This window comes from Apodemus sylvaticus, chromosome 12 (genome assembly GCF_947179515.1).
Source record: "Apodemus sylvaticus chromosome 12, mApoSyl1.1, whole genome shotgun sequence".
In the NCBI taxonomy this organism is placed as follows: Eukaryota; Metazoa; Chordata; class Mammalia; order Rodentia; family Muridae; genus Apodemus; species Apodemus sylvaticus.
In genome coordinates this window covers 79751867-79778649 of record NC_067483.1, presented here as the reverse complement: position 1 = coordinate 79778649, position 26783 = coordinate 79751867, and the positions used below count along the sequence as shown (strand labels likewise).

General features: G+C 47.1%; 2 protein-coding genes and 1 long non-coding RNA gene across 8 annotated transcripts in view; 2 read left to right on the top strand and 1 right to left on the bottom strand.

Moving 5' to 3' along the window:
- Positions 1-686: 686 nt before the first annotated feature.
- On the top strand, positions 687-10445 carry Pea15 (proliferation and apoptosis adaptor protein 15). Its single transcript, XM_052200173.1, has 4 exons — positions 687-835; positions 6880-7053; positions 8157-8312; positions 8479-10445. The coding sequence occupies exons 2-4, from the start codon at positions 6882-6884 to the stop codon at positions 8541-8543; spliced, it is 393 nt and encodes a 130-aa protein (XP_052056133.1). The 5' UTR covers positions 687-835; positions 6880-6881; the 3' UTR covers positions 8544-10445.
- Positions 10446-10768: 323 nt separating this feature from the next.
- Positions 10769-26783, bottom strand: part of Dcaf8 (DDB1 and CUL4 associated factor 8) — a 46649-nt gene continuing 30634 nt past the window's right edge. For 4 of the 6 annotated variants that reach the window (XM_052200166.1, XM_052200167.1, XM_052200169.1 and 1 more), the window contains exons 7-14: positions 26195-26305; positions 20457-20529; positions 19746-19803; positions 19203-19310; positions 17552-17682; positions 13769-13888; positions 13127-13243; positions 10769-12529 (exon numbers count right to left, since the gene is read on the bottom strand). In XM_052200166.1, the coding sequence (XP_052056126.1) occupies positions 12413-12529; positions 13127-13243; positions 13769-13888; positions 17552-17682; positions 19203-19310; positions 19746-19803; positions 20457-20529; positions 26195-26305 (835 nt within the window). In that variant the 3' untranslated portion in view covers positions 10769-12412. Of the gene's footprint in view, positions 12530-13126; positions 13244-13768; positions 13889-15452; positions 15691-16871; positions 17026-17551; positions 17683-19202; positions 19311-19745; positions 19804-20456; positions 20530-26194; positions 26306-26783 lie in introns of those variants that run through there. The other 2 variants (XM_052200170.1, XM_052200171.1) reach the window with 2 other exon arrangements.
- LOC127697206 (uncharacterized) lies at positions 13240-16729 on the top strand. Its single transcript, XR_007980424.1, has 3 exons — positions 13240-13356; positions 15211-15371; positions 15808-16729. It is a non-coding gene; the product is annotated as an uncharacterized LOC127697206 (long non-coding RNA).

Here is a 26783-nt window from a genome sequence, read left to right as displayed (position 1 = left end):
GCAGAAAGGACAGTTAGGAGACAGCTAAGTGTGGCTTTGTTGTCTATATTTGCATGCTGAGCTCATGCCTTTTTTCCCCAGAAAATAAAATTACATCATAGTGTGTGGGGTGGGGTTGTGTGTGTGTGTGTGTAGTGGGGTACACTTGGGAAAGGCAGGAAGAGCACAGGGGTCCAGCTGCCACTACACAGAAGAGATCATTGGCTCCGGGCCAAGTCAAAGAGATTCCCCTGTTGCTGCTGCTGCCTGCCCCTGTCCCATTTCTATTCCTAGCACGGATAAACTTGATCGTTTCCTACTGATTCTCTGATCTATAAGGCCAGAAAGGAGGTTTTTCTAAACACCAAAGCAAAGTAGCTAAGAGAACCCAGAGGCTACAGGCCTTCCAAATTCCCCAATCCAAATTGATCTGCCTTCCAGGGGTCCTGGCCATCGTGATCTTACAAAGGTCATAGGGCAGGAAAGTGACCCACTAGAAAAAAAACGAGGATCTTCTCACAGTTTAAGGGGAAGAGGTAGAGTCTATACTTGATCCCAGTCCTGTCCCTGTCCTAGGAGCCTTCCAGAACCCCAGCCCCCAGTCCCTGTCCCCTCCTGCCTCCCCTCCCCCTTTCCTCGCCGCTTCCCGCCCCCCGCCCCTCCCCGGCTCTGACATCACCGGCCAGTCGGGTGGGGTGAGGCGGTGCTGGGCTCAGGCTCTGCTCCACGGGCGGAAGAGGCGGCGGCGGCAGGATCGGCGGCAGCGGTGGCAGGAGCCAAGGAGCAGGCTCCAGACGCTGCTTAGGAACCGGGGACCCGGGAGTGCCCGCACCCTGAGCTCTCAGCTCCGGAGGCGGTGAGAGGGGCAGAGGGGAGATGTGCCGTGGGGAGGAGGTAGTTTGCGGGGTCTGGGTTTGGAGGGTCACGATCCCGGACGCAGGGGACAAATAGGGGAGCTTGAGGATTCAGACAGGTCCACAGTGTCAGGCTCCGTGGGGTTCATCTCTGTCGATGCATCCAGAGACTGGAGTGTGGCACAGGCAGCGTGGCTTCATCCGCCCATTCCGTGCTGAACAGCAGTTTGGGAGTCCGATGGGGCCTGGGGATTAGGATGTAGCCTGCTTCCCGCCCAGCCGGCCGAGCCAGGCCAGCTCCCGCCCCTCCCTCCTCGCTTTAGCTTGGGACTGGCCTCTGCAGGCGTCCAGGCTCGGCTCAGCCCTGCCTCAATTCCTCCGGCAGCACAGCCGGCAACTGGTTCGGGTACTCTCAAACCCAGCTTACTGCGTCTGAGGGGAGTGGGACTGGTGGACGCTTGCCCGGAGGAAAGGAGCTGGGGGTACGATGTAGGAATGATGTAGCCAATATAAAGACTCTAATTATTTTTTTTTTAAAATAATCCGTGTCAAAACCGACAGGGACACAAACACACCTTTAAGAAAAAAAGACAGCCAACCACACAGTGACACACACCCATGTGACTTACACACATCCTTCTCATACAAACCAAATCACAACATCCCTGCGCTAAGCCTCCACCCACCCACCCACCATAACCCGTTTGTTACCTCCTGTGGGGAGTCTCCTTGACCAGCACCACCTCTAAGACATCAGCCTTAACAAGAATGTTCAGTAGTGTATGGGAAGGGCCGCTCTTCACAAACGCACCCAGATTTTACAGCCTGAGTGGGCAACACCTCAAGGACTGGAGAGCCTGCGCTCTTACCTGGGTGAGGGGCTTCTTGTGACCTTTGTTGTGGACTGCCAATTTAGAGCAGAGGAGGTACCTGGGAGTTGCTAGATTCTGGACATCAATATGGCCAAAGGATGCAGGAAGGAACAGAAGCCAGGGAGAGGGAAAAGAATGAGTCAGCCGAGGCTGGAACCCAAGTCAGGGACAGAGAGAATGAGAGGAATTTCTGAGAAGACAGAGAACCGGAAAGAGAAAAGGAAAAGGGATGGCCAGAGGAACGGGGAGAGTGCTGGAGAGGAGACTGAAGAGAAAGACTGGGGAGCTGGGGACACGAGCCTGTGAGCCTGACTGAGCGTCTTCTCTCTGGGTTGTCTGGCCCCCAGGCTATAGGGGCGATTAGTGTTAATTGTTCTTCCCTTTGCGGTTAAACACTCCCGGTGGGGAAACTGCCAGTAGGCTTCAGGCTGCCAGCTTCTGGCTGCCTACTACTTGTGTGACACCTGTGCTCCGCAGGTGTGCATGCGCTGCCATACAGAAGGGCACAGAGCCACACTGTACCTCACACACACATCTTCAGGGACAATGTCAAGACGGCCATGTCCGCCGGCTGGTCAGTAGCTGTGAACCCAGTAGACGGTCAGTTCCTCCCAATCCACCCTTTCCTTCTTCCATACGGAGGCTCATCCTTTCCTTATGGTATCTCGGGGTCTTACGAAGTTCAAATGTCTCCATGACTACCGCCAAATGGGGTGACTGAGTAGGAAGAGCCAGGAGGCCTGAATGCCCAGTAAAGGAATAAAAGGATTGGGAGGTTTAGCTCAGTGGTGGAGTGCTTCCCTGGGAAGTCCAAGGCCCTGGGTTTGGCCCTCCCAGGTGGGAGAGGGGTGGGAGACAAAATTACAAAAGAGACCCCCCCCCCCAAAAATTGGGTATCTGAAAAAGGTAGAAAAGTAAAGTAAAAACGACTAGGGAGAGGAACTTGATGAGGAAAGCCGGGGAAGATGTAAACAGCCAGCCAGCGAGTCACCAAGGGCCCATGGACCACTTACAAGCCCCGGTCTCCCTGCCTCAGCCTGGGCCAGCTATGTCTGGCTGCTTCCATCTTGGGCACAGCCCTTTCCCTTCCCAGAGGTAACCTGTTTTTCATTTTAGATGTACATTTTGGAGCCCTACTCCTAGGCTGACCTTGGAACCTGTAAAACCTTCTTCTTTGTTATGCGAAGAAAGAGTGTCTGCTGAGATACCCAAAGCTAGATTAAAAGGTCGGGAAGAAGTTGGTTAAGATACGAAAGAAACACACTGCTGGGTTTTTGGATGTGAGGCCCAGATAGCACTGCAGTTACAATAGCTATGGCCCTGCTCACGCCCTTCCCACCTGTTTCCGTTGATTACTTCCTCAAGTTCCCAACTTCAGACAAGGCTGGCTGACTGAAGTGAGAGCGTAGGAATCGCCTCCTGCTCACTGAAAGGACCGACCCTCTAGTCTGTGCATCTGTAATCCGATCGCTCCTCCCCCTCAGCCTTTGGCAGCTGTAGCAGATGTGGAGGAAGGGGTGACATCGAATCCTCAGGCTTCCTTTTTACATTTCCTATCTGGAACCAAATGCTCTGGAAAAAGAGATAATCTACCAGAGCTTGACACTACCATTAGTGTCAAAATGCTCAGGAATGACTCTGGTTCTGCCACCTCCGCCACAGGTGGTTCTCTGAGCCAGGCTGCTCAGAGCACACTGGCATCTACCCTCTTCCCGCCCCTTACCTGAAGGCCCTTCTCCAGCCTTCTCTATGGTCAAGGCTATGCCTAGAGCCAGCTTGGGAGAGGCAGGCAGGGAGGGAGGGAGGGAGGTGTGAGGAAGCAATGAACAGAATACAGAATGAGGTGGGAGGGAAGGGAGCTAACTTCCCGGCAGCGGCCTCGGCCTCGGCTCCGGCTTGCTGTTCCTGCCCTGCCTGGTATCCTGTCCCAAGAATGGCCTCAGCCCAGGTCTTACAAATCCTAAATCTTTGGTGAGGATGAAAAAAAGACAGGCTCTGTTGAGCGCCACCAGCCAGGGCTAACAGCAGCTGAGAGAGACCTGGAAGTCATGCAGAGGAGAGTCTGCACCCTAAGAAGTGTTCCTAACTTCTCTGCCCTTGTCTCTTCCACAGCCGGCCGTGGGCAAACGGTCGCTCCGATTCCTTCACTGCTCCCTCAAGAGCCCCCATCCCTATCCTTCCTGGCCCTTAGCCCTTCTCACACTTCCCATGGCAGGGTCATTGTTCTGATGACTGGGGGGTGGGGCACCCTGAACTGAGGTTGCTATGGTAACAGCTGAGTGGACCCTTCAGCCTTGTGGAATCTGTGCTTCCCCCCCACCACCACCTATTCACACACACACACACACACACACACACACACACATACACACACACACACACTCTGCATTCCTCATGTGCAGCCTTTCCCATGACCCACTCTCTCTGTCTTACTGTAGGCTCCTCTCCCCCCCTCTGGATGTGAGTCTATGTAATGTAAATGTCCGTGCATACTCTTAACTGCCTCAGATACAAACATACAACTCACATAAGCTCTCAGCTACTGCTGCTCTGATCTCCATTACCAGAACATCCAAACACACCTACGACATCTTCCACACACCTCTTCTCACAGCCCGCAACATTCAAAGAGTGTGCATCCCCGCGTGTGCACACCATCTCTCCCTAGCCACTTGGTACATTCCTGCCCACATTCCTCTCTAGGGCCTTCTTGTATGTTTTACTCTTGGAAAGCTCCTACCTACTGCCCCCAACCTTTGTGGGCGTGTGTGTTACACACATTAATCCCTTCCTTCCCGCCTACCACCCTAGTAGATCTGTGCTTTAGATCCAGAGCCCTAAATCTTAACTCCTCCCCAGAGAGTCACACACAGCGCGACACACTTCCCTCCCACAGCAGCTCTTGTATTTACAAACTCTTCTGCCCTGTGACATCAAGGCAGTGTGGCCCTCCTTTCCAATGGGGGTTTGGCCCTAGTGCTTCATTTGGGGCAGGGTCTTCCTGTCTCCATCCTATGCTACTTTTCCAGCCCCTCCCCCACTTCCCCTTTCCTGCCCTAGGATTATCAGTGGAGGCGGGACTGGATCCAGAGCTTGCTGCTGTGACCTAGATTTCCAGGCAGAGATGGTTCCTGGTGCTGACAGTCAGAGAGCATTGTCCCTGGCCCTGCCTGGCAGGACCACCGCTGGGCCCTTCTGTCTGGTGGCACCTGGGTGTGCAAGTAGAAATGTTTCCTGCCGATTCCTCTGATGGTCGTGCTGGCCCCGCTGTCTGGCCTATTGTGTGTGTGACGGTGCCTGTCAACAAGGATGGGTTGTTTATTCTGGTCCATGTAGGGGGCTGGGAATGAGGACTTCTGGGTCCATACTTACTGTGCTGTGCCCGTGGCTCTGCCTCAGTTCCCCTACAACAGAGGCTAGAATCAAGGAAATCAGGTTTGACAAGCTGGCCCCTTTGATCTGCCAGCTTCAGCTCAGGGCTGTGTGGTGCCTGGGCAGCAGCGGTCAGGCCTGAGGCCTTTCAGCTTCTTGCCCGCCTTTTTGCCCAGCCACAGAACATTTATGTGTTTACTGCTTTCGTGCTTTAATTTTCTGACTATAAGAAATACATACTAGCTGGGCGGTGGTGGTGCACGCCTTTAATCCCAGCACTTGAGAGGCAGAGGCAGGCGGATTTCGAGGCCAGCCTGGTCTACAGACTGAGTTCCAGGTCAGTCAGCCAGGGCTACACAGAGAAACCCTGCCTCGAGAAATAAATAAATAAATAAATAAATAAATAAATAAATAAATAAATAAATACTCATTGTAGAAAACAGGTCCTTATATGAAAAAAAAGGTTTTGCTGTGCTGATCTTAAACTTGCAGCAATCTTCCTGCCTCAGACTCCTGAATACTAGAATTATAGGCTACGTTACGATGCTCAGATCCCTGATTTTAGCTTACCACTGGAGTCTTACATTTTATCAAATCCATGTTCTAAATGCTTAAAAAAAAAAACACATTGGTGTTTTGCTTGCACATATATATATGTCGAAGGTGTCAAATCCCCTGAAACTGCCAGGTGGGTGCTGGGAATTGAACCCAGGTCCTATGGAAGAGTAGTCAGTGCTAACCTCTAAGCCATCTCTCCAGCCCCAGGTCCGACCAGTTGATTTTATTGTTTGTTTTTGTTTTCCATAGTTCCTATCTTGAAGGATGTCATTGGGTGTTTCCTTTCTCAACTAAGCATCATGAAAGACATGGTACAAAGGCCTAGGTCAGATCTAGCCTTGCCTGTGGGAGGCCAGACTCAAGGTAGTATCAAAGGCAACTCCCCTTGCAGCCATATTCTGAAAGCTACATCTAAAGTCCCCTTCCCCCATCACCCAGCCTGCCTGGGAACTGGGCAGGGGGCCAGAGCCAGCCGCTTGGTATTCTTGGTCGCGGGGGCTGCGGGCACAGCACAAAGGCTAGGAGAGAAGGCTGAGTTGGGGCCCAGTAAACTATCAAGGGAGAAAATGGGCTCCACAAAGGAGGGGGGTGGCCCACTGCTCCCTGCTCTCCAACACCTAATCATCCAGTGCAGGAGTAAGCACGCAGGAGCCGGGGACCCATCAGGCCACCTTAACTAGGCACGCATCCAAAATCCTCAGCGGGGCCTGGGAAGATGCAGAGGGACCCCTTTGCTTCTGGGGAAGGATGGTGGGACATGTGGGCTTGAACCAACCCTCCCTTTTTAGCGGCTCACTGCTAGGCAAGCCTGTGACAGGGGGAGGAGTTGTAGGTAGGTGGGGCAATTGAGGAGGGGGTACTTGAGAGAATGCAAGAAAGTCTGGAGCATGTTGCCATGGTAACCACCTCCTCAACAGGGGAGCTGTTGCCAGGGTTACTGTTAAGGGAGGGAAAAAGAAAAAAAAGATTGTGTATGGGGGGGGGGGGGCCATGACTTATCACTCTAAGCTCCACGCTGGCTCCTAGCTTTCCTAAAGTTTCTTCTGTTACGCAAGGTTTTCCTTTTGCCCTCCCAACTTGCTCACTCTCCTAAACCTCTAGATTTGAGGTACCCTGGCTGGACAAAGTGTGTGCGCATGTTGCATATTGCTGGGGGTGGGAGTAAGTCTCAGGTAAGTACCTGAAGGAAGTGAATCATACAGTAAGCTCAGCTTGCTCTCTCCCTCTGTCGCCTTCCCCTCCAGTCATGGCAGAGTACGGGACTCTCCTTCAGGACCTGACCAACAACATCACCCTTGAAGATCTGGAACAGCTCAAGTCAGCCTGCAAGGAGGACATCCCCAGCGAGAAGAGTGAGGAGATCACCACAGGCAGAGCCTGGTTTAGCTTCCTGGAGAGTCACAACAAGCTGGACAAAGGTTGTGGACGGCTCTGCTCACTCAGCAGTAGGCAGGAACACAAGCCTCTTAAACCACGGGAAACCCCATGACAGACAAGGCAGGGTAAAATGATCCGCTCTGAGAGCACAGGGCCCCAGGACAGGAGTTGCCAGACAGGTTTTTCTCTTATGGGCCTTATCAGTGCAACAGAGTTTCTCAGTACTCTGGTGCTAGCTATCATCACAGGCACAGCAGCACAAGAAAACACAATTTAAAAGTGGCAGAACGGGAAACCACTTTTCTAATGTTTTCTTACCTTTTAGAGACTGCCGCCTTTTAGAGGTGGGAGGGAGACACTGGCTCAGAGCAATACCATGTCAACTGGCCTGTGAGCAGGTCAAAGTACTTTCCTCGCTCGCTCGAATGCCTACCCTGAGGGCCCAGGGCTCACAGTGAAAGGGGAGAGCCAATCCCCCCAAGTTGCTGATGATAACCGACTGCCCCCAAAAGCAAATGGGATGTCTAAGAGAGCCTGTTAAGCAAAAGAATAGAGTCCACATTAGCTGGGCTAAAAACTACTGGGTCTGATTAGAGGTAGCTGAGTTAGAGGTGTGTGAGAGTGAAGTCACCCGAGTCCTTCCTATGAAGGATTCTGGCTAGAGTCTGACAGCAGGGAGGAGAGCGGGAGGAGGACCTATTACAGTCAGACCACTGCAACAGAGGACAGGAGCCAGGTGATCTGATGGCAGTCTTTAGCCAGCCTGATGGTGTCAGTGCTTTTTCTCACTTAAGTAACTTTCCCTACTAGGCTCAAAATGTCTCTTTGACCATAAATCTTATCTTCCTGTTCTGTGTGGTATCTGGGATTTCTCCCTAATGGTCATCTAGCCCCAAAGTCTGTATTTCCCATTTATACCCTAGAAGATGTCATTGGCTAAACACCTGTCCCTCTAAGAAGTCATCCTCTGAACTGCGTTTGGCTGCCTCAAGCTTCCTTTCACTGGTTTGGTAGCCCCTTCTTTCACTGCTGTCCCCTCCTGTAACCAATGTCAGCAACTGAGTCATGGTTCGAGAATACCAGTTTTGACAGGGTACAAGCTGACCTGTATAGCCCGGCTCTGACACAAGCTGCCTTCCTCCAGACAACCTCTCCTACATTGAGCACATCTTTGAGATATCCCGCCGTCCTGACCTGCTCACCATGGTGGTTGACTACAGAACCCGTGTGCTGAAGATCTCTGAGGAGGATGAGCTGGATACCAAGCTAACCCGTATCCCCAGTGCCAAGAAGTACAAAGGTGAGAGGCCATACCTTTGGCGTAGCTATACTTCTGCCTTTCCCATCTGACTGTTTTTTAGAGTGGAAAGTCTAAAAGTGGGGAGAGAAGGTCGATGCTCAGTGGGCCTGCCTGGCTACCTCCATTGCTGGGCACGCCCACACACACCCCTCTTTGTTTTTTTCAGACATTATCCGGCAGCCCTCTGAAGAAGAAATCATCAAATTGGCCCCCCCACCAAAGAAGGCCTGAGCAGGGGGAGGAAGAGGAGGAAGGTTGGATCTTCATCAGACCACTCCCTTCCCATCCTCAGTGGGAGGGGCTAGGGCACCCCCCCCTGCTCCCTACCCATTTACTAACTTGGTCCTAACCCTTACTATGCGCGTGTGTGTGCGTGTGCGCACGCTCTGGCTGTCTGTCTGTCTAGCTCATCTAGTTCTTCCTCCTCATGAGGGGATTGGAGTCAAAGGACAAGGGAGGGGGAGCTCAACTCCCCCCACTGTAGGGGAGGTGGACGCTTTTTCTATGTAAACAGAAATTGGCACATTCCTCCTCCTCCCCTTTCCTCCACTCTTCCCCCACATCTTTCAAGTATGGAAGCAGAAAGGACCTGCATTTTCCTACACTGAGGAGCTATGGTGAAGATGAGGTGTGGGAGAGATGGTTAGATTTAAAGAAAACCAGTGAGGAAGGAAGGTAAAGAGGCAACTCAACCTCTACCCGGTAAGGGGAAAGGAGAAGCCAGAATTCAGTGTTTGTATCTCTCTGCTGGACTGCCTAGAATCCAGCCTCCCACTATTTCCTAGGCTGAGGTCCTGAGTGCGGTGGGCCTCCTTTATGCCCTTCTTATGGGCCCGGGATGAGGGTGAGCCAGAAATCTTAGTGAGAAGATCATTCCATCCTTTCCTGGTCCCAAAGATCAACCCCCAATGGAGAAGCCAGCATTTAATGTCCCCCCCAACTTCTGCTCTGGAGAGACTATGCTGGGCCCATGCACTACTGAGCCTGAGCTAGGGTTGCAGGCAGAGACAGGTCCACTTTCTGCTCCTCAGTTTTTAAATACACTGTTGGCTATACTGGCCTGGAGCCTTGGGAGACTAGGGAATGGGCTCCTTAGGTTTTCACTCTAACCTGCCCACAACCTACAGAGGATTGTAGGCAACCTTCCCAACTCTCCAGTTGAGAATTCTCCAAGCAAGAAATGTTAATTATAGTGTTTCCTTTGCACGGCACTGACTACCACCCCAATTCAATCCAGGAAGGGAATTGGTGACCTTTCTCATTTGGGTTTGTGGATGCTACACAGCCAGCCAAGTCACTAGAGTACAGTGAGTGAACCCAGCCTCCTCCCTGTCCCAAAATGCCCTTCCCCATCTTGACCGTGCTAACTGTGTGTACATATATATTCTACATATATGTATATTAAACCCGCACTGCCATGTCTGCCCTTTTTTGTGGTTTTTAGCATTAACTTATTGTCTAGGCCAGAGTGGGAGTGGGAGGGGGATGCCACAGAAAGGGAGTGGTGGAGCCAAATTGTTCCATAGTCCAAACAGAAAAGAAAGCATTCAACCAGCCGATACAAACAGTACATTTATTTACATTTGAGCTAAGAGACGATTTAGAGAAAGTTGAAGGTGGGAGCTTTTAGGATATGGGAGCAAAACCTCACAGGGAGGGGAGGACTGGCTGTCGGAGAGGGTTCTGGAAGTCAGACTGACTAGAGCACCCTCAATCCCTAGCTGAGCCCAGCTTGCCCATCCCCCCTGGCCACTGCTGCAGACACCTGCCTTAACACTCACACCTTGAAGACTCCAGTTTTGCCTTAAAGGTCCTTCCCGAGTCTCCCTGGTCCTGCCTGCCTCCTGTAAGAAATCCTTGTCCAACCAGGAGAAAGGAACTATGTATGGGTAACACCTTCCATCTCGGGTGTTGCATGAGAGCAGGAGTCAGAGAGGAGAGGGGGCACTTCTTAGCAGTTTCTCTGTAAGGCAAAAACCAAACCTTAAGCAGACTCAGCTGCCCTAATCTAACAGACTCACCTACCCTGCTCCCCTCACGCTCCTGTGAGGTTGCCCCTAGCCTGTGCTCCTCTGTCTGCAGCGTGCACGGCCTTGTTCTAACCCTGGAATAAAGGTGACTGACTGTACTGTACCTGACTGATTCTAGAATCTCTGTGGGTCACTAAGATTGGGAAGCTCTGAGTGGCTGGGTGGGGATATGTAGCAATGTTTTCCCTACTATCACTCACTGAAGTATAGAACAAGGGACTAGAAAACACCCGATAATGTGCCCCATCTCTTAAGTACCACTGACATTAACAGACCTATTTCCCTTACAACATTCTTCTATGGCTCAAGCACTAGACACAGGAATAACCCAGGCCTCGGTTTTTAAGTATGAGCAAAATCAAGCATGTATCTGGAAGGAACAAAAGTACTCTATTACAAATAAATGGACCACATATCACACAAAGCAGCAGTCGGGAAAAGCTTTACTGAGAAAAAAATACAACAAATTCCAGAGTGCATGGTTTTAAGCCCACCTCATCATCCCTCTAGCAGTGAGGACGTAAGACTACTACTCAGTTACCACACACTCCCTGCTCACGAAGGACGCCCCAGAGCTGGCACCTGGTCTGCGCTGCTGGGTGGGGTCAGGAGGAAAGAGCCAAATCCAGCCATTCCTGATGCAGGCTGCCTGACTGGATCTCGGGAACCCGGGGGCACAGGAAGAGCAGCACAGGCATTTAGGGTAAGAATTCCACAGGGACTTTCATACTCAGTGGCCAGTGCTGAGGACAGGGGTCTAAGCCCCAGGCACCAGAATAAATCCTCCAATTACCGCTTGTCCCCCGATTCCCAGAAGCTCTCCCTTCATCCTTCCATTAGGAAGGGAGCTGGTGTAGAGTCGGATGCTTAAAGAATCAAGCAGCTAAAGGGGGGGGGGGGGGCGCGAGTGTGCTTTCTGTTCTACAGAGAACCAGGAGACAGTCTGTAGCAGTGATGCCCCTTCCTGAAGTCGCACTCCAGCCATGTTTTAAAGACAGGCCAGCCTCTAATGAGAGGAGCAACCTTGGAAGCCTCCACAAGACGTAAGGAAATTAGGTGACCTGAGGCAAAGTTGAGAGGAATTTGTTTTTCCGCACTGAGGCAGAGAAGGGCCCAGCTGACTCTCCTTCCCCCGTCCAGCCTTGGGAAGCTGCAGGTAAGCCCTAGGTCTGGCAGCACGCTTGGCTCTCCAGCTCTCCCACGCCCCGCCTCAGCACCGCCTGCTCACTGCCTTCCAGCCCCTTTATTGCATTGTATTCATAGAGAATATATAGGTATTTAAACTTCTGACAATAATTTTAACTTGATACATCCAAGTTTAACTTGCTTTTTAATATATTTATAGATATAAAAGTAGGCCTCTAACAGTGATAGGGACAGGGAAATTGCTGCCACTGAACAGTTAAAAACAAAACCAAGAAGTAACTTCTTCCTGTTCTTCCGCTTCTGTCCCTCCCACACCCTCTCAGTCCCCATCCCAGACCCCGTTTAGAGGGCGCTGGATGGAGAGTGAAGGAGACAGACTGCAGTGCAGAGCACTGTGGGAAAGCCGGAGAGAAGAGTGCTGGGACGGCTGGGGCTCTTAAGGATTTCCCGGAAAAACAGGATCCTGGGACTGGACTCGGGCAAAAAACAATGCAACTGTCAGACTTCTTAAAAAACAAAGGAAAAGAAAAAAAAAGGCGAAACCCTAAGCCAAAGAGAGTGGCATTCCAGGCTTCTCTTTGGCCTGTTGGTACTGTACCCCACCCCCCACAAAGGAAACAAGGGAGGTTAAAGAAAAAGAAGCCCCACTTCCTATCCAAGCCAGCTGACAAAGGCTTCAGGAGAGGCCCATTCTGAGTCCTTTGCACCTTCCATGGAAGCTCATTCGGGGTCGGTCTCATCCTCACTTCTAGGGGCTCTGCTGCTTCAGTCTCCTGTGCTCTGTCCTCCTCAGATAGCTTTCTTTTATTTAAACAAAAAGTCCAAAGTGCATTTCTGTTGAATGTAAGGGCCTGGGCCTGCAGAAGAGTTGCCCAGGCAGGATCGGGTTGGCAGCCCCAGCCCAGCCCTCCTAAGTCTGGGGCCTCAGGACGGCATGCACTGCACCCGGTCAGGGCCCTCCTCCTCGTCCGATGTGTCTGAGGAGCTGGGAGACTCATCAGAGTCCGCATCTGTGGCCCCAACCCCAGGTTCTCGCCAGCGCTGTAGGATGGGAAATCCTTGTTAGTAATGGCCCTGGATCAAGGACAAGATTGTTAGATCTAGATTGGGCCAGGGATCAGCAGAACTTATTTTTTCTTCTAAATACAATAACCTAGGGTGACTGTTTATTCTCAATCCTACCTCAGCCTCCCTGGTAGCTAGGATTATGGTGCTTACTACTGTGCGTGGCTCCATATTTCTTAAAAGGCCAGACAGTAAGTATTCTAGGCCACATGGTTTCTGTTGGAACCGTTCAGCTTTGTCTCTGCCCCACAAACAGCCACAGATAATACCAAGGAGTATGGCTGCATTCTCAACAACAGTGTGTCTGTTTGAGACTTGTTTAGCATGGTAGGGAACACAGGTCACCTGAGCAAGTATTTCTTCTCTCCTCCCCAACCCTCCAGCCTCTGCATATATGGTGACAGAGGACAAAAATCACACACCACCTCCTTTCTACTAGTTGCTCTACTGGGGATAAAGGCCAGGGGAGGGACATCCAGCCACAGAACCACTCTACTCCTCTGGAAAGCAAACTTTTTTAGCCTTCTTTAAAGGAGCACAGTCCTCCGGAGCCCACTTCCAACTGAAGCTTACCCGATGATGGCGTCTCTGTCTCAGGTGATGCATAAGGAACCACAGCATGTGACTGTCAAACAGGTCAGTGTGGTGCAAGCTGTCTTCATCCCGCTCTCGTTTGTTCTTCTTGATCACCTGGAACCCAGAAGTGTTGGGAGAAAGGATATGAGTACAAACCCTGGGCCTCCCTTCTCAACAAGACTGCTGTTGCTATTTGGATGACTGTAACCCAGCACTTGAAGACAGAGGTAGGATTACAAATTTAGGGTCAGCCTGAGCTAAGCATTGCAAGTTTTTCTCTGAAAACCAAGGATATGTAAGGCACGCGCACGCACACAGACTATGTCTTCTGTCCCAATAAATCTTTCTTTTAGTTATCAGTAAGCTAAATAGATTAGATTAGCAAAGGATGCCTAACATCGTCAGCCACTGAGAAGTTGGATGCTTTAATGTAAAACTGTTGTTCCAGAAGATACTTTCTACACTCTAAGTAGAAGCACTTCAGAGCTCAGGACTGACCCCACAGAAGCAGGCAGAAAGGCAGAAGACGTATTAGGGCAATGCCTTTAGAGAGCTGAGCAACACTACTCCTTCCTATGACAGGAGGAAGGGAAACAGACATGCACAGGCGGAAACCAGTGTCTCCAGCTAGACACTTACATCCTTCAACCCTGTCAGCTCAGTGGATGCTTCGGCTGTCGGCGCCCAGATCTTCACATCATGGTCTAGGCCACTGGTTGCCAGAACAGGTAGATGAGGATGGGGCTCAAGACAGTTTACCTGGTTTAGGAGAAAAGATAGGCTCAGTGACATAAGGGAGTATAGTTTAAAAAACAAGGGCCACCTTGAGCCTAATTGTCGCCCTTGACCTAGGCTGAAGCAGGCTCACCCACCTGAATCTAACCCAAACAGCCCTGGCAGTAGAGGAGATACAAACTGGATACAAAGCCAGCCTGTCTAAAACATTTCCGATATTTAGAGGAGGGGAGGTGGTGACTGGTCGTGCTTACTGCTGGCTTCAAACGGTAATGAGGTCCAGACCCTATTCATTACAGAATCTAAAGTTCCAACTTGCCCAAGGTTGGAAAAAACAAACAAACAAACAAACAAACAAACAAACAAACTTCCAGTGGCTTTCATCAAGTGACTTTTTTCCCCAAAAAAATTAGGAAAGCAGCAGCAGCCACTGCACAGCCAGACAAGATGCGGAGAACAATTATATGCACGCAGCACTGCTTACTAACTGGAGGATGTCAGGACTGGGACTGGGGATAGGAAGGGGAGGTTGTGTCTGTTTAAGAACTCTGTATCATAGAGGGCAGGCAACGTCTTGCTACCCTACTCAGTACAGTAAATCCAGCTACAGGAAAGCACAAGGGGACAATGAGGGTCTCCACTGAATCACTTTCAGCCACCCTCATTCACTGAACAGTAGAAAAAAGAGTTGATGGTAGACATTTGGTCTCAGACAGTTTCCTTTTGTCTGAAAGCACCTATGCCCTCTGCTGTCTGACTTGAAGGCATGAACTTCCTAACAGCAGGGCAAGGCATGGCAGAGCAGGGTGGGGCAGAGCAGTTCCCATCCCCACCGGAAGAGCCAGTCCCAGATCTAGCTGCTAAAGCATTTTTAGGCTTTTAGTCAGATGAGGAACAGATAGGAAAAGCACCCTGTCTTGCAGCTGTTCTACAGTCCTGGCCAAAAGCCTCTTGTCGTTTTCTCTGAACCAACCTTAGCTGCTGTGCCTGCTCACTCAGACCACAGCTAAGGAGAAGGTAAAGACAGGCACGGAGAATAAAGATGACTTCATTTCTTTGAGTTTACAAATAAAACAGGCTAGAGAAGGCCAAATCTAAGCCTGACTTTAAGAATTAAACAGAGGGTGGTGGTGGTGGTGACACACACCTTTAGTCCCAGCACTCGGGAGACAGAGGCAAGAGCATCTCTGTGAGTTTGAGGCCAGCCTGGTCTACAGAGTTAGTTCTAGGTTAGCCATGGTTATACAGTAAGACCCCCATCTCAAGAAATAAAATTAAAAAAGGAAAAAATAATTAAAAAAAAGAGTTAAACAGAAAGTCCTGTTTTCTTCTCCTATTTCATACAGGGCTTACTGCAGTTCTTTTTAGGCCATGTACTTGGGAGCCTGAGGAAGTACTAGAGAACAAACTCCAGTACAGAAATGGAATCAACAGATAACCTGACCTCAGCATCCGTTCATTTGCTCATGAAGCCTGTCCTCTGGAGCCGCCTCTGCATTATCAACAAGTGGGTAAAGGAACAACACTTCCTTGGGGCCTGTGCACAATGGCAATGAAAGGGGATGAAAGAGTGAACTTCATACGATACCTGAACTGGAGCCTGCAGGAGAGGCAGACAGAGAACCTCGGGGCCAGGGGGCCAAGGAGCCTGGACACTTCACCAGGCCTGTCTCAAAGCCAGCACTTATCCTGTCAGTAATGCTTGCACAGAGAAAAGAACTCTGGCCTTGGAAGACTGGGCGAGGGGTGAAGGGGATGGGATAGGACATCAAGTGCTCTTGGGAGAGTAAGGAGTTGTCCTTTTGCATCATCTCCCACTCTTGCTCCTGTGAAGATGAATGGGAACAAAGAAAGGATCCCAAAACAAGAATTAGGAGACCCGGGCAAGGCGGGCAATAACGTCTAGGCTCCCTCTGATGCTAACATTCTACTTTATGATATAGAATGCTCCATCATCTACGCCTAGACTGGAGCCTGGTAACCTCCACGGCTGGAAGGTTGTAACAAAAACAAATGGTCTCAGAGAGGACAAGGTAAGAATCATAGGGATCATTCTGCTCACGCAAAGGCAAGAACAAGTGAAGAAACCCTCCTCAGGGGTCATCACTACATCTCTTAAAATCACAAAACTCTGGCCTAGGACCTAACCTTCCCAAACAGATGCTCTTCCCCACTGAGCACTGGATTAACCAACGAATGTGCTGCCAGCGGAGCTGGATGTACACTGGCCAGCAGAACGCTGTGCTTCTGGAGCAGAGCACAAGACAACAGCTTAGGATCAACAGACTCACCAGCCCTTCTGGTCTTACTGTGTGTGAACTGCAGAACTGTCATTAAGACTCCACTGTTTTGAACTTGTTACCTACAGGTGACAGAGGAGGGACCTCTGAAGGAATGGAAGCTGAAGTAGAGAGCCTCTTACATCCAGGCTATAGAAGACAATCTATGTGTCCTCGGTCCAGACAATGTAGAGGAAACCAGAATCAAATATCAAATATCCTCAGAAGCAGATGAAGGAAAAAGAAGAAATGGGATCCTGACTGCCAAGGAAGCACTTTTGGCTCTAAACCACTCTCTGGTAAACATCATCAAATCATAGCTGGACTCTGACGTTCCAGCTGAGAAGACAGAGAAGGGTGAGAGGCCAAGCAGCTCCAGTCATTTCTTAGAGGATTTAGGTAGCCAACGCATCTTGGACAATCAGTGAAGTGGACTCTTCTAAACTGTCTCCCCTTCCCTTTCTTCAGTGGCTCCAAACCCTTTTTTAAATAGGAGGTGATTTAACTCTCTTCTGGCCTTAGAAGACTGGGTGAGAGGTATAAGAGGTAGGATAGACTCGAAATGCTCTTGGGAGAGTAAGGATGTCTTAATGCTGGAAGGGGAAGATATATTGTAATCTAGATACATCATACGAGCAGACACTCCTCAGTCCTTAATTTTCATGATTCTTTCTTGACCATTAAATACATAGGGTGCTTGCAAAACTCAAAAGGCCAGGTGGACAATAATGTGACAATATTACCTAGCAGGCTACTCAGCTGTTCTCTCCAAGTATGTATGGTCACATTTGCTTCCCTTTCTACATATACACAGGTATATTAGGTGTATCTGTATCCATTTAACAGCAGGCATGGCACTTTATCCCTAAATACAGCATGCATCTGTTAAGTACAAGAATATTCTCTTAAATAGTACATTAAATAAGTTTAATATTGAATACCATGTCATCTAACTTAAAAGCTTTACTCTTATTTCCCCAAATGTCAAAATGTTTCTTCTAAAATAAATAAAAATAAATGTGCATCTAGCTTTTATCTGCTGACCCAGGAGTCAGCCAAGGTCACTGCTTACCTTACTTAAAGAGATAAGGCACAGAGACATCTAGTTTTGACATTGTACAAGAAGGTTTGTCCCAAACTAATGTTTTCTTTTTTGTAAAAAGCCCATGCTTAAGAATTTTGCTCAGGCTATAAATTCTTCCAAAAACCCTTCGTAAGGGCAGAAGAAAGGAATGAAGTATTCCTTCAAAATCTCAGCATCCTCAAGGCATAACACCTTTAGCTTAGCTACGTAGACCTCAAACACATGGTACCATATAGCTATAGTGAAAATTTGGTGGCCTGCATAAGACCTACCTTATTGACCTGAAAAACTAGGGGGACAGCCAGTCCAGCATAGCATACTCACCACACCGCCCTTGTCCCCTTCCATGAACTGAATGATCTGGCAAGATGACTTCTCCCAGAGGAAGATGTGCCCGCAGTCACTACCGCTCACCACAAACTCACTCTTGGGGCCATAGAAATTGACGCCTTTTACTGCAATGATAAACGAGGGAAGAAACCACATACGACTTGGCACTGGGCCTGTATTTATTTACCTCAATGAGAATTTAGTAATTCCCAAACTCTGAGTCAGCCAAATGTTGAATCTTTTCATTGCTAAAGAACAACAGAGTGTATGTGTGATAGACAATCATTAGAATCTCACCGGTTCCAGAGAGCATTTGCATTCTCACAAAGTGCTCTATGAGGTGAAGGAGTCTGCTGTCCCTGGGCAACAGTCTGCTTCATTTATACTTTATTAGGCTCAGGCCTCAAAATAACAGCCTATCTGTAATTTCAGCTCTGCCTACCCTGGGCGCTAAGATTATTCTTGGTATGTATTTTTATGTATTTATTTTTTAACTTTTTAAAATAATTTATTTTTATTCTATGTACATTGGTGTTCTGCCTGCATGTCTGTCTGTGTGAAGGTGTCAGATCCTCTGGAACTGGAATTACAGACAGTTGTGAGCTGCCATGTGGGTGCTGGGAATTGAACCTAAATCCTTTGGAAGGACAGCCAGTGCTCTTAACTGCTGAGGCATCTCTTCGGCCTCCTTGGTATCGATTTTATTGGTACTCAGTCATCAGCTGATCTGAGACTGACAATATGTGGCATAGTCATGTGCACCAAAAGCATGTGGACAAGAAGTCACTACAGAACTAAGTAAAAGCGCCTAAGTCTTTATAATTTGTCAATGACAGGAGCCCACCTACTGAAGCCAGGTCCACAAACCAACCACAGCATTGACTTTTCCTTCCTTTTGCTTGCCCACATAATCAAATCCAAATACAGACCCCTGCCCATTCCTTCTTACCTGTTCAAGAGCAGTAGTAAAGGTTACTAGTGGTTCCAGATCAAATGATGACACGGAGCTGAGAGGAGGGGCACCAACAAAGTGCAGGGGTCCTTTACCTTCTCTACGTTACAACCAGTTAGGATACCTTGAAAACCCCAATGTTCCAGCTGCATCCAGCACCAATTAAATACAATGTGTGTGTGAGAAAGTGGGCATCAGCGCTGTTTTACCGAAAGACTGAGGTGAGTGTAGAGAGCCCAATGTCTGAGAACCAGACACAGAACTCAAAAACTAAACTTCACTGGAAACAGGCCAGATACTACCACCATTCCTCCTACTTTGCTTTATTCAAAAGACTCATTCCCTTCTCTCCCTCTAAAGATACATTCTTACCTATATTACATGTAATTCAGCACTGCAGCTTCCCGTGGCTTTCTTAAAGGACCTTTGTGCCTACTTGAAATTACAGAAAACAAACAAGTCTAGCTATATGCTTAAAGAAACTGGTGGCAACATCTCTGCAATGCAGATGCTACTGAGTGCTCCTGAATCACACTGAAAAAAGAAGAAAATCCCAGCCCAACTAGGGACAACCTCTCACTGCCCAAGGTGACACAGGCAGTCTACTTAGGTAGCTCCCTCTTACACAATGGAAATAAGATATTGGGTTGTCATTGTGACTTGGGTCACAGAAACACAGGAAGGCAGACTGACCTGTAGCATTATTTCTATGACCTTTATATCTCTTAATATACTGGGCCCCATCACTGTGAGAAGAGTTGAAAAGGTAAATGTCTTCATCATTGTAACTGGCCAGGAGCTCTGCCAAGAACAAGAACACAGCAATGAAGGCAAAGGCTGAAAAGTGCAGGGACCAAGAGATGTGGGGGAATGGAAGGATGGGGTCTCTTAAGTACCCAGATACAGCATCCACCTTACTTAGTTGGAACAGCAGGCATGTAAGGTCTGCGATGAACACATAGCAGCCCAGGGGTAGCAGAACACTGAGGAGACCACACCCTTTAACTTACTAAGGAGTCAAAGGTGTAAGGACAACCCTGAGCAACATCGCCAACACCTCCAAGGTCATCTGCTACAGTCTCCCACCAAAGGCTCACCCTCAGCAAGTCTCCTAGCTGTTCACTCAGAGTACAGCACAGTGGTGAGCACTGGAGGGCACAGTCCTCGCTGGCTCAGCAGCGCCCTAGACAGAGGAAGCACGCCAGCCGAGGCGCTAGGCCCTGCACACGTACGTACCTGTGCCGTCGTGGCTGTACACAAGACAGGTGATGTTTGCTTTGGACTCACTGTTCACCTGCAATAAGGAGCAGATACTGACTGATACCCCCACCCCCACCCCATTTGTTATACCACCTGCGGGAATAGGTTTTTCTAGAAAACTCCCTCTATCTTTTCCCAGAGACAGACAAGAGATAAATAGATAGAAAGAGAGAGGTAGGGAAAGGGGTGCGAGAGTGACAGTGAGGCACATCACTGAGGGAACAGATCCACCTCAAGAGCAGAGTCTTCCTGAGGCCCTGTCTTGGGTCTCTTCTGGCTGCTAGCCATTTCAGGTGCATTGTCTCATTAGGCCACATGATGGTGCATATCTCCATTTTGTTTCTGAGAACATAAGACTAACTGGCTGCCTAAGATCATAAAACTTTTTAAGTGAGAAAGCCAGGATTAAAGTCTGTCTGATTGCTGGGCGGTGGTGGCGCACGCCTGTAATCCCAGCACTCTGGGAGGCAGAGGCAGGCGGATTTCTGAGTTTGAAGCCAGCCTGGTCTACAGAGTGAGTTCCAGGACAGCCAGGGCTACACAGAGAAACCCTGCCTCGAAAAAACCAAATCTAAAAAACCAAAAGTCTGTGTGATTGAAACCTCTTCCCATTACGGCCAGTGCATCCGAAAGCAGCCCAGGGTGCAGTCAGAGAGGCCAGGAGCCATTGCCCTTCGTGACTCTTACCAAGTGGTGAGGACAGAATTTTTTCAGGACTCCGTTGTTCTCATTCTCGTCAATTTTCCTCTGGTCATAAATCCTATAATTAAAGAAGCAATCACAGTGTCAAAACTTACAAAGTGCCGGGCAGAGATGGTGCGTGCCTTTAATTCTAGCACTTGGGAGGCAGAAGCAGGCAGATTTCTGAGTTCAAGGCTATCCTGGTCTACAGACTGAGTTCCAGGACAGCCAGGGCTACACAGAGAAACCCTGTCTCAATCAAACAAACAAACAAAGTGATCCCCGCACAGTTGTGAGACAACTTCCCTACCAAGTAGGGAAGAGCCTTTGTTCTTTTTATCATCGGCGTCCCCTCTCCAATCCATTTTCAAACTCTCCCACATCCACGTATCTTCCACATTCTTTGCCCACAAGGCTCTCAGTGCCCTGGAGCTTACAGTCAGACTGGACTGGCTGGCAAGGAAGTCCCAGGGTCCTCCTGTGTCCCCTCCCTCTCCAGTGCTCTTTACAAGATCCATCTCCAAGGGTTTAAGTGTGTTCTGGGGATCAAACTCAGGCCCCGGGTCTGCGAGATGGGCACTTCGTGGGCTGAACTATCTAGCTATCTATTATGCCCCATTTAGAGCTCATTTGCACTGAAGCAACTAATATTATACTTTTTATAAAAGCATTTATCACTCATAGACAGAGGCCATGCTTTATGGAAGGCAATAGGTATTTAAGCTTTGTATTTTGTGTATGAGTGTTTTGCCTGCATGTGTATATATATATGTGTATCACACGTGTAGTATAGTACTGCAAAGGTCAGAAGAGGGTGCCAGATATCCTGAAACTGAAGTAATAGATGGTTATGAGCTGCCCTGTGGGTATGACAAACTGGACCCAGGTCCTCTAGAAGAACAGAAAATGTTCAGAGTAGTTGAGCCATTGCTCTATCCCTCCTTCCTTTAATTTTTTTCTGGCTAATTTTCTCTCTCATAAGCCGCAAAAACTATCACCAAACCTCCAATCTCCTGAAGTTATCTGTAGTCAACTACAGTCAAAACATTGAATGAAAAGGTCCAGAAAAAAAAAAAATCAATATACTAGTTTTAAATAATTTTCATTATAGTATTTCTCTAGCATTCTACTTTATTATTAGTCATTGGGCTAATCAATCACTGTGCCTAATTTATAAGCTTCCACAGGTTTGTTTCTCTCTCTCTCTCTCTCTCTCTCTCTCTCTCTCTCTCTCACACACACACACACACACACACACACACACACACACACACACACCCCTACCTACCTACCTTCCTTTTGGGTTCAGTACTATACAGCGGTTCAGCGCTAACCAGGGAATACATGTGCTACAAATCAGGGGAAGTCACTGTCCTTTCTTTTGATGGTAAAGTTCTACTACCATGCTTTAGCTGCTACATCTCCTGACATCTGGAAATCTACTTTAAATCTGTGTCTCTTACTCTGTGCTTTACACTTACATCTACTTTACAGATACTGTAATAACAGGCTGTCCAAAAGCAAACTCATTTTCCTTCCAAAACTAACCCTTCCCAAATGTATCCCTGTCCCTTCAGTCTCTGACAGTGACACCATCCTTAACACAAATGGTCAGCCCAGACACCGGTTTGTTCATGCAGTCTCTTTCATTAAGATGCTGATTTTTATGAATTTTGACAATGTCATATATGTATTCACTGTGTTTTCTACCACGTTCATTCCCCGCTCCCCCAGTATGCAGTTCTGGTTGTATCTGTTCTTCCCACTTCTCTCCATCATATTCTGTCTACACTATTGTGATATTTCTTGTGATTTTCCTGCTCATGTTGCCATCAGAATTGTATCCAAAATGCAAAACATCATGTAAGTTCCCTGCCTAAATCTCTTCACTAATTTCTGAACACTTTACTGGAAAACAAGACACAAAGTTCAAACTTCTTAGGTTGGCTGCCTATAGCTTCCTTAAGACCCTACACATTACATACCTAACAAGCCAAAGGCAACAACAAGTCTAAGATCAAGCTATGGTGGTGGCCCACACCTAGCACTGGGGACATAAAAGCAGGAGTAAGAGTTTACAGCCAGCAACAACTACACAGAGCACAGGGTTATCCTGAGCTACATAAGACACTGTCTCAAAATTTAAAAAAGGAAAGCCTCTTCCATGTTTCCTGCAACATACATTGTTATCACTTACTGCCACGCCTCTCCCTATACTGCTCTTTTTTTCTCAAATACTAATTACCCAACTGTCTTTAATACTTTCTGTGTACTAACAAAAACTACCACATAGTGAAATGTTTTCCAGTGTGTTTTAGTTTGACTTGAGTTCAAATAATTAGCCACTTGAAAAATACTATGTAAGTTACGTATTCCTTACATATTTTCCTATACCACAGATACTAAATAAATTAATCAATATATTCCTGACAATATCTAAACATTCTACATAAGGAGAATACTCAATAAAATAAGTTATCTTAAGTTTATCAACTGTCAATTTTTTTCCTCTTAACTAAGTTTAAATCAACAGCTCTTTAAAAAAAGTAAATCAACAGAGCTCAAACGCCACTAACCCATTTAAAGAGTTCAGTAAATAGCCAAGCACATGCCATTAATGTCAGAGCTCACGAGACAAAGGCAGGAAGAGCCCTCCTGTCAGGACTACGGTGAGAGCCTATCAAAACAAAATAAGCCGCCACCACCACCATCACACCAAGTTCAGTAAGTCAGCAAATTAGTGAACAGTACTAAATATTCAAGGTTTACGGGGGTGGGGAGTGGGGTGGGGGGGAGAAGGGTAGTTGTGGTGTATGGACTATTTTTTGTTCCTTAGTATACAATACTCTTTGTTGTTTTTTAAAAGGATACTTATATTTTTCTTTTTTCCTCCAATCATAAAATAGGATGTCAGACTAGGGGCTGGCAAACTGTCCAACATGGCAGGCCACCAAGCACCCCAGTTGAACTGCCACTGGAACACTTGACATGCTGGTGGGCAATATGCAAATGATTAGTGTTAGTCATGGCTATGTTCCAGTAAAAGTTTATTTTTTAAGAAGATCTTTAACTATGCATGTGTGCACACCTGTCTGTGGGTACAAGCATATGGATGCAGGTGTATACAGTGGCAAGGGCACTGGATGGCTAGAACTGGAATTATAGGCAAGTGTGAGCTACCCAACATAGGTACTGGGAATTGTGGTCCTCAAAAAAAGTGGCATTTCATTCTAACCACTATGTTGTAAAACTTTGTTTAAAGAAAAAAAAAAAAAGAAGAATAAAAAGGTCAGCACAGTTTACTGGGCCCTGTATAAGATAGTGGTATTAAAAAGATGAATACAAATTTTCTAAATATTTTCTGAACCTGGGGCTTTCCAGTTTAAGACAGCAAACCCCAGGAATCTACCTGTCTCTACCCATCCAGTGCTGGGATTCCAGGTGTCTGTCACAATGTCCACCTATTTCTATGGGAGTGCTGAGGATCTAAAGTCAAGTCCTCACTTGTGTGGCAAGTCCTTTATCAACTAAATCATCTCCCTAACATGCTCGCAAAGCCTATATGCAGCTCTCTCTGTAAGCTTTCAGGCACCCTCTGACTTGTTACCCTAGAGCCTTACTCTGCTGTTCTTCCAATGTGTTACTCTACTCTCAATCTAAGGATAGGGAGCACTATCTACCAACTGTGCCTTATGAACCAAGGCCTATCCCAAATCTTACAGCAGCAAATTTACAAGACAACCAACTAAACTACCAATTTACCACCAACGGATTCACCCCTGATACTCTTTTCTTTCTAATGCTAGGGATCCAAACCAGGGATTCAACCAGGTGGACAACTGCTCTAACCCTGCACTCCTACAAACTCTTCAGTCAATCTATACAGTTTCATCTTGGAACTCACACTCATATTGCCTCCATTTGCCAGTTTCTCCTTTGTCCACTTGTAAATTTCTTTTCTTTTTGTCTGCTTTGGCTTCAGGTAAAAAAAAAAAATATGTTTCCCTAAACCTGCCTTCAAATGCTTTTTCACATTCCTAAAATAAAATACAGCAAAAATTATGTGAAGTCTTGATGCTGAACAGGCTATTTCTCTGTATTCCTTGCTTCTTTCTTGAAAGAAAACTGTAGGTATTCCTTTAGGCCAGTAGTAAAAGGTGTTATTTTACCAAATGAGATATTTGGTATAAATTTTTTCACATTTGTACCAGAAAATAAGAGATTCCAACACCATTCAGTAAGGCTAAAGTGAAGAAGTATCAGAGAAGCTGAGATGAATATAACATCAGAGAAGATCTGGGTACCAAAAGGACTCTACTAACGTAGGATCGGTGTGGCTCAAAATGCCTATGTATGTACTCCTGTCAAGTAAACAGGCTGTCATCTGCTAAGACATTTAGGAGTGCACAAAGGGACAGGGACAGAAAACACTGAAGTTGATAAAAGAAAAGATCTGAGTATTTTCTTCCTTTGTGCACTGAAATGCTAAAAACAATTCTCAGCCTTACTTTTAACCTTGGGAAATTATAAGCTGTGGAATAGGACACTGGACTTTATTAAGATCTTTGAGTAAGTCAATAGAGCAACTTATCCATTCCTCTTTAAACATCCTGACCCCTGTGGTTAAATTCTTCTTGACAGAGACTTTTCAAGCAATCTAATTCTTCAAGGAAAAAAAATCCCAACTAGACTATGGAACAAGGTAAGCCATGTTTTCTGAAAACTTATCTCATGATTCTAATACAAGTAATTTCACAATAGTTTAAAAAAAGTGCTTTCATTACAAAAGAAGAATTTCAGCAACCAGCAGAACAGAAAAAGCAGACACTATTTTTCTAAACATGCTATCCCTCCTTTTTCAAACTGATAATTCCAAAGAAATGTAGTTGAAATACAGCAGCTGGTGAGCTAGGGAATGCAGTTCAGAAGGAAAACAACTGGTGCAGTGGGGACTGATGAATGATGTCTGTTTTCCCCAAGGATGTCTCAATAGCCATGGTTAAAAACAGATGTTCACAGTAACAAAGATATCACTACAGATAAAGAACAGTGGTTCAGAACAACAGAAGCAAAAATCCTTAGTCACAGAGTGTTCCCAAGGCAAATTCCTTCTAAATCCAACCACTGTTGCAAGTTGCTAGTGAGGAGCTGTCAAGATGATCAGCGGGCAAACACTCTTGCTGCTCAATGAAGTGGACCCCTTAACAAGTAGTAAGGACAGAGCTGACTCCAGACGTCTCTGTCATGCAGACCTACACACACTAATAGAAAATTAAACGTAAGCATTATCTGAGAAGCTTGCTAGTACAATATTAATTTATACAGGAAACAGTGGAAGGCACACATGGGTTTATGTCTTAGCCACTATGTGGGTCAATTTCATTATTCTCTAAAATGTGATTCATTTCTTTAAAACATGATAATCCCAGACTTGAAAGATGAGCCAGTGCTCTCTTCTGGCTTCCTCAAACACCACTCATGAACATGCTGCCCAGTTACACACATGCAGACAAAACATTCATGCACATAAAATAGATTATTTTTTAAAACAATAATCCCTATACTATGAAACTCCTCAGGTTGTTGTAATAGGGAACAGAATGTCTCAGAAAGTGCTTAGGCATTCCAAAAAGGTAGTTCATGGATTCCTACGATTTTCTACCTTAGCACTGAGGAGCATCTGGCAGTATACAATGTATCATAAGTCTCAAACTCTCAAACATACAAAAGGCTGCTGAACTCACCTTACATACTGATCTCTTCCACCTACTGCAAACTGGTGGGTATTGGCAGGGTTCACATAGATTGTATACAGTCCCACCTTCTTCTCCTTCTCTTTTGTCACCACTAGTTTCCTTAAAAAGGTAGAAAAACATAGTTATATTCTGCAAAAGACCCCAGACGGAGCTCAGCATGGCAGCTCAGATCTGTAATCAGCATTCAAGAGATTCACTACCTGAACTTAGGGCCAGCATGTGCTATGACTCCAAGGCCAGCCTGGGCTACAGAGAAATGTCTCAAAAACAAAAACAAAAACACAAAACACCAACAACAAAAAAAACCCCTAAAAGATCCAAGATGGTCATGAAAAGTGGAAAAGAAAAATCAACAGAGTAAATGCAGACATGGCTAGTAAGAAATCAAATTCTAATCTCTACCAAAAAAAAAGGTGTTTTTGTTTTGTTCTATTCTGAACTACAAAATAAGAAAATGCACTCTGCTATTCTGGGGACTAGAAGAAAACATGAAGAAATGTTCTAGTGTTGTCTGAGGAGCATAGGCTGGTAATCACCGTGGTGAGTAATTGAGCCAAGTCATGAAGACATCCCGCAT

Bases quoted from the DNA above. Each gene is read 5' to 3' on its own strand.
- Pea15 (XM_052200173.1), top strand. From the start codon at position 6,882: ATGGCAGAGTACGGGACTCTCCTTCAGGACCTGACCAACAACATCACC. The intron at 7,054-8,156 runs GTTGTGGACGGC...GCCTTCCTCCAG, and splicing joins TCACAACAAGCTGGACAAAG to ACAACCTCTCCTACATTGAG. The intron at 8,313-8,478 runs GTGAGAGGCCAT...TGTTTTTTTCAG, and splicing joins CAGTGCCAAGAAGTACAAAG to ACATTATCCGGCAGCCCTCT.